General features: G+C 35.0%; 1 protein-coding gene across 1 annotated transcript in view; it reads left to right on the top strand.

Annotated features, from left to right (window-relative positions):
• The window catches only part of LOC107714007 (NT-3 growth factor receptor-like), a 230,652-nt gene that overhangs the window by 165,391 nt on the left and 57,997 nt on the right, over positions 1 to 7,264 (top strand). The window contains exon 12 of the mRNA XM_016519696.1: positions 3,929 to 4,117. Coding sequence (XP_016375182.1) covers positions 3,929 to 4,117 — 189 coding nt within the window. The remainder of the gene's footprint in view (positions 1 to 3,928; positions 4,118 to 7,264) is intronic.

Raw genomic sequence — 7,264 nt, 5'->3', positions numbered from 1 at the left:
CTGTTATAGGAGCAATAGCCATGTGGGCAGCGCTGTGTCATATGCCATAGCTGTGCACAAGGTGTTTGAGTCTCAGCTCCAGGTTCAGGCTTAAGGCCAAAGTATACGTGTTCATTAATGTTGTCATCAGCGACTAGTCTTCAATGACATAAAAGTGGACTTAAAAAAATCAGAAGTCGTTCAACCCTTAATATATATATATATATAAATATGTGTGTGTGTGTATATATATAATTCTAGGATTTTTTTTTTGGTTGTATATTTGTTTATCTGAAATACTTATCTTATTTCATCTGAAACTTAAGCGTAAAAGGAAAGATCAGTGCAATGACAGAAAGTGAGTCAAATCCCACTGTAGTTCTGGCTTACACACATGTATCAAGCAACACTCTCACACACATTGCACAAATTGTGTGACACTGCTGCGCTACATGCAGCAAGGTGATAATTTCTGTGTGAGTCTGCATGTGTAATGCATGTCTTCATGCAGGATTACCGTAGCTATTTTCAGTGCTAATTAACAATGGTATGAGAACTTCCTGTAAGCTGTATGAAAATCAGCCCAGAAAGGAGAAGCACATCATCTGTGTTTAAACAATATTTCTGAGGGAGGGGCTTCATAAAATAAGGAAATGATCAGCGTGCTTCTCAGAGAAGGGACAGAGCGGTGTGGAATAAAGCCATTAACACATTAGACTGCACCCCATAAACACAATCAAGCCTAGAAAAAAAAACAGTGAACCACCCCTTTAATGTTTTTACACATGGCTGCAGGTATTTGCAGTGATTTAAAGTGTTTTACAGGAGTAGTTAAAACCCATAAATGAAAAGTCTGTCACTATTTACTCATTCCATTTACTCGTTCCAAACCTGTATTTTTTTTTTAAAGTTAAACACAAAAAGAAATGTTTAGCAGAATGTTCAGGCTGCTCTTTTCCATATATTATGAATGGAAATGGGGACTTTCTTCTAAGTTCATTCAGTAGGTTTGAGCATTGCACTGAATTGTAGCATTATTTTTTTGAAAACCGCTGTCATTATTTGCAAATATATTGTTGACAGTCTGAATTCTGGCACGTAGCAACTGTCTTTGTGGAGATTTTGCTGGTTCTCTTCCGCCCATCTCACAATCTTATTAAACAGACTTTGTTCTTCAGATGCAGAGGTAGAAGAAAAGATGAAATAATATTTCTGTGTAGGCAATAAATAACATTGGCCTTGAGGCTTTCATTGTTCAGGAAGGTGGAAGAAAAACATAATTCATCACTGAAATGTGCTTTTTAAGGTGTTTTATGTAGTGCTCAGTCCCAGCGGAGAACTCAAAAGTACACTTAAAGCATTCTGACAATACCTGTGTTTATTTTATTCATATATTTATGCTATTTTTATTGTTTCTTAAATGTATTATTTGGAATACAGTTGTGCTAATGATTAAGATTTACTTGTGCATTTTATTTATTTATTTCAACATATTATTTGGAATACAGTTGTGATAATCCAGATTTTATTTATTTATTTGTTTGTTTATTTGTTTGTTTTTGTTTTTTGTTTATTGGTCAGGCAGGGAAGGTCCTTCAATATAAATGGAAACTTCTGGACCAAACACAGTTGTCTTGGTCCAAAGAGAAGATGACAAGAGGAGGAAGTCCTGTAGGAAAGGGATGGCTCGCTACCCATTTTCTGTTTCGGATGCTTAAACAAATTGTTTCCTGCATTTTATTGATAGAGTTCCTAATTCAAAATGCCAAAAGGCAACAGCGAGTGAATGCGATCTTCAATTCACCGTGCCAGCTGTATAATAGGATTTTGAAAGTGCCATTTGATATGCTTTATGTATTTATTTTGAAGCGCATTAACAGCGGCGTCTGACCTTGCGCATCTCTAAGTATAACCTGAAGATATTAAGGAGAAATTTTAAGGAGTTCTGTTACTCTCAAGCTTAAAACTTAACATTATTAATGCAACTTTAAACAAAACTGAGCTAATTAAACAACTTTTAATTTTGTGGATAAAATTAAGAAATGTTTGGATGACTTAAACTTAAAATTTATATTTTAGACAATGTATAATAATATTATATATGCACCTTCAACTTAAAGTTAAATTGAGTTTTTGAGTTAATTTTATTAGTCAATATATAATATAAATTATGATCATATGAATATTATTAGGGTGCTATTTTAATGGTCCTTTTAGACTTTCCAATTAAGGAAAAGAAAAGTATTTTAATGACCCAATTAGCTGCAGGGGTCATTTGACACTTAGCTGAACGTCTCCTCCTGTCTTAAAGGCTAAAGCTAATTAAGACTTTTTCCCAAGATTTCCCCTTAAATATGTCACAGCAGACCACTGTTATTGTCTCAAAATAATCTCAATGTATAGCCATGAAAGCGATTGCGGCTGCTCATTACATTTGGATTTCAGATTGAAGTTCACAAAGAGCAGTACAAAATCTGATAAAAGTCCTTTTCATTTGGCAGTTCAACTAAATTCCAAATGAAACCTTGATGACGACTTTTATGCTTCCTAATGAAAGAATCATTCAAATTAGTGATGCAGTTGGTACATATTTCAAAATATTCAGCTAATTTTTTTATGTATTAGCCTATTTGTTTACTTGTTTATCCTTCAGTATGACTTATTTACACACAGTCTTCCTGTCATGATACCTGCCAAAAGAGATGCACATATATTTGTAATCCCTGAGGGAATAAACACTCCCAATCCATATTTTCATATGCTTTTTTTTCATATGAAAGTCCTTGTATCTCTCACACTGAAGCGGCTATGCGTATCTACAATGTTAAGCTTTCTTTGAGTACTATGACCTCTCTTTAAAAATTTTTTAAAAAAAAATTAATAAATAAAAAAGAATAACTGGGTCTGTCTGTCCACGTTCTGTTCACACCACTTGTTGACCTTGTGTCAAGACGTCTGACCTTGTGAACTAATCTTAATCTGAATCTTCCTAAGAGAATTCCAAGGTAAAACTGACTGTCAGGATCAAAAACCTTGAATGACAGCATGACTGTTCCTCCATGTTCTCAGCATATATTATGTGGTTGAACATTCAAAACAGTCAAATGTTAGCTCACTCATTCAAGGCTTAACAGAAAGGACTTTTTTTCTACCATCCAGTCAGGCCAATAGGTCAAACCTTTACTTGCTCTAGTGACATTTTCAGTGGCCCTGAGGCACAAATCTGAAAATGCTGTTTTTTTCTTTCTCTGCTGTTTCCGAGATAGACAGATAGATAGATAAATAGATAGACAGACAAACAGACAGCTAGATAGATAGATAGATAGATAGATAGATAAAGTATTAAATATTAAGACAACAACGTAATTTTTTAATATACAACAATATTTATATATTTTTATTTATATACATATTAATATACATTTTATATGTATTTTTTATTTTATTTTATTTTATTTTGTGATTATAGTGATGGAAGACATGGAATAATGATGCCATAAAACTGATGCCAGAAATGCAGCAATGACCGTATTGGGAAAGTGCTGGTTCAGTCAGCTGTCCTGAAACACTCTCACATTGGCCATCGGGCCATCTTTATTGTCAAGGCCTTTCATTTATCTATTGCCGGCTTGGAGGCCCAAAACTGAATGTGGGTGTTTTTTTGTTGACGCAACTAAATGATGGGACTTTGGGAAACTTGGGGAGTCAGTGCTTACCACGGCCCAGGGCCACGGCAGCTGAGGCTTCTGGGGTTGAATCAGGCCGAGGCGTTTAATGTGTGACCAAATGACAGAGAAGAGCTCAGAGGCCAGTCGCAGCTCTAAGAGATAACGTTTATTCTAACAAATGAGCCTGCCCGCTTTTCCCTCTCAGATGTATTACGCTGCATTCATTTTCCATTAAGCAACCAATGTCATTTAGTGTGATGGCTCTCTTTTTCTCTCTGCAGGACCCGTGGCTGTGATCAGTGGTGAAGAAGACTCCGCCAGCCCCCTCCATCACGTCAATCACGGCATCATAACCCCGTGTACCCTAGATGCCGGGCCAGACGCTGTGGTAATCGGCATGACTCGTATCCCAGTGATCGAAAACCCGCAGTATTTCCGGCACGGGCACAATTGCAGCAAGCCCACAACTTGTGAGTACCAAATAGGCACCAAGACTGTTTATTTTATTTTTTTTATGTCTAGATTTATTAAGTATAATCATCTGCAATATTTGCCGGCTGGCTATTTATCCTGAAAACATTTAATTTGCATTTGTGTTATCTTGCACTCATAACAAGCCTCCACAAGATTTCATGGTTGCCAGATGTCAAGAGTTAAAATCCCCCAATCAGAGCTTTTATCTTAAATCAATACATTTTCTGCCTAGTGCTAAAATGCTAAAAATGTTTTCAATTTGATGATTTTCAGTTCTGTTTATTGAGTATTCATTATTTGGGACATATGTAGTAGAATAACCTTAAGCATTAAATATGCAGTATGAGCACATAGAAAAAAATGTGTAGAAACTATTTTCACTCTATTATTTGTCAATTTTTTTTGTTTAGCAATTTCTAAGAAACGGCAAAGTAGCACATTGAATTAAACATGAGATTTAATTTATTTTTTTTTACAGTGCAATATAAATTGATTCTTGAACAAATGAGTCTTTTGGGCTGGTTCAGATCAAATTGAGCTAATGCTTGCTGAATTATTTGATTCACTTACTGAACCACAAGCCATTCATTTTGTTACGTCCAACTTGCAATTAAACAAGAACTGTTACTACTTTATGTTGAAATAATCATTGAATCAATTAGTCAAGTTAATCAATCAATTAATTGGTGAAATCAGTACATTTGAGAATCAGTGAGTCATTTGAATCATGTGTCAATTAATGAGTCAATGAATTAATAAAATCATGAATCAGTGAATCAATTCAGGCATGCATCATTGAATTAATTTAATCTATTAATTGGCAAATCAGTACATTTGACAATCAGTGAGTCATTTGAATCATGTGTCGAATAATGAATCAATGAACCAATTCAATTATGAATCAGTGAATCAATGTAATCAAGAATCATTGATTTAATTCAATCAGTTAATTGGTGGGATCAGTAGATTTGAGAATTAGTGAGTCATTTGAATCGTGTTTTTTAATTAATCAAAGAATTCAAACTTGATTATTTTTATTTGAATATATATTGTGCACTGCATACTCACGATTCCCATTCCTGCCTGCCAACAGCCATTTTTCGTAATCCGACTTTGTTCCACACAGCAGGTGGCAGACGTTCCCGAGCTCTTCATTGCCCCCTTGAGTACTCTTCCAAACAGAACTGATTGCCATCAGACTCCTGCCATTTGAAAAGCCTATGAAAGCATACTTATTACAGTGAGTGGCAGCGACATTGACAGTGATTTGTGGAGTTTCTGTCCTTGCCTAAATTTTTACAGTGTACTCAAGGAGTGCGTAAATCTGCTGCCTCCCTTAGCAAGACTCATCACATTTTAGTGCACCTACTGTACTGTCATATTTCCAGAGTAAATTGAACTTGGGTTTAAATTTAGGTCGGCTGCAAATTCCCTCATGTGCCTTACAGATTGAATTCTAGACAAAAGCATATGTATGCTTGAGAAAGAAAAGTTGAAGTGGGAAACGGGGGCGTGAAAAGTCGATAACTTTGTTTAAGAAGAATTTGAGTGGGCTCTCAAAGGGGTCTCAACCACAAAATGGAAGCAGATTTTTGTGTTTTGAAATGCTCACTTGAAAAATATAGTTATTAAAATAGAGAAATATATTTATATATGTAATAAATAGAAGTTATTAAATATGTAATAATATTAAATATTAATAGTTATAAAAACTATTATATAAAAATAAAATAAATTTTTTATTATTATTTTATATAAATATTTTTCAAAGAAGAAAAATAATCTATCTGTTTACAAGAACTTTAATAGTTAATTTCCGGATACGTTTAATTTAATCTGCTTTAACCAGGATGAAAAAGACTTCATATGGTATTGTAATATCTTGCACAATTGGCAAACCTTCTGATTTCCACCTGAGAAAAGGATTCACACTAGTCCTTTTGGGGCGCCGATGGTTTTTTTTCTCTTCCACACGGCCTTGATCCGGACTAATCTGTGAATTATCTGTCTTTAGGATTTTACATTATTCCGGGGCTGGCAGACTGTATTCCCATAACACATTCATTCTCTCTGTTCTATTCTCTCTGTACTTCCTATGAGCTTTTCCATGATTTCCAAATCGAACCAAAATTGGATTCTCAGCGACATGCAGGGAGAAAAACTGTGCTACCTTGTGTTTCCGGGCACCATGTGCTTCTGATCTGCCTGTTCCCGCTCCAATGTGGAGACAATCCCAAACTAAGCGAGCTTTGTTAAATCGGCTTCATTTTATCGGCCTCTAAAGATGCGATTCTGGTTCTCCATCCTCTTTTGAACCCCAAAAAAGTGGCAGAGTATCATCGGTCATATTGTGCTGCTTTGTTGCCTCATAATCAAATCAATTTGATTTGTTTGTGGGCAGAGACATGCAACTCAGGAGGGATATAACTTTTGAAGCACCTGGAGGCAACCAAGAAGATTAATTTAATTAATCTGAGCCAAAGCAATAACAACACAGCTTCAATCCTGAATCTTTTTTTCCTCTAGATTTTTATTTTTTTTTTACAGAAAAACCTTTTTCTTTTTAGCACTGACATTTTTTTTGCAGATTCTTGTAAATGTTTAAATGTTTAAAACTATTTTATACAAATAAATAAAAAAAATAATAAAACAACTAAAACGAAATAAATAAAAATAAATTTTTTAAAAATAAAAATAAAACAACTAGAAATAAAATGAAAATTGGATATGAAAAATATGCAAAAAGAAATATATATATATATATACAGGGTTTGAAATTAACACCCGCCAACCCGCCAAATGCGGGTAAAAATCAGCTGTGGCGGGTAACGCTGTCAAATCACTAGCCAATTTGGCGGGTTACTTTTCGTAAATTATGTTTACTAATTAATTTCTTGAGGAAGTTCATGTAAGCCAAATCTGCACAGATTTAGTGTAAATACTGAACTCGAGACTCATCATGATATATTAAATAAACCTAAATGCGCATTATCTGGGCATATCTAGCTTACTTGAACATACCCAGAAATGTAGCTACTGGCCATCGGGAGCACCGGGACATTCCCGGTGGGTCGATCGCCGAAGCGAGGAAGACCTCATATTAGGCGCTGTTTTTAAATTACAGCCCACGCGAAACTGCAAAA

Source organism: Sinocyclocheilus rhinocerous, unplaced genomic scaffold, assembly GCF_001515625.1.
Source record: "Sinocyclocheilus rhinocerous isolate Xijiao unplaced genomic scaffold, SAMN03320098_v1.1 scaffold568, whole genome shotgun sequence".
Lineage (NCBI taxonomy): Eukaryota > Metazoa > Chordata > Actinopteri > Cypriniformes > Cyprinidae > Sinocyclocheilus > Sinocyclocheilus rhinocerous.
Note: the sequence above shows the minus strand (reverse complement) of the source record. Positions and strands in the feature narration are given on the sequence as shown.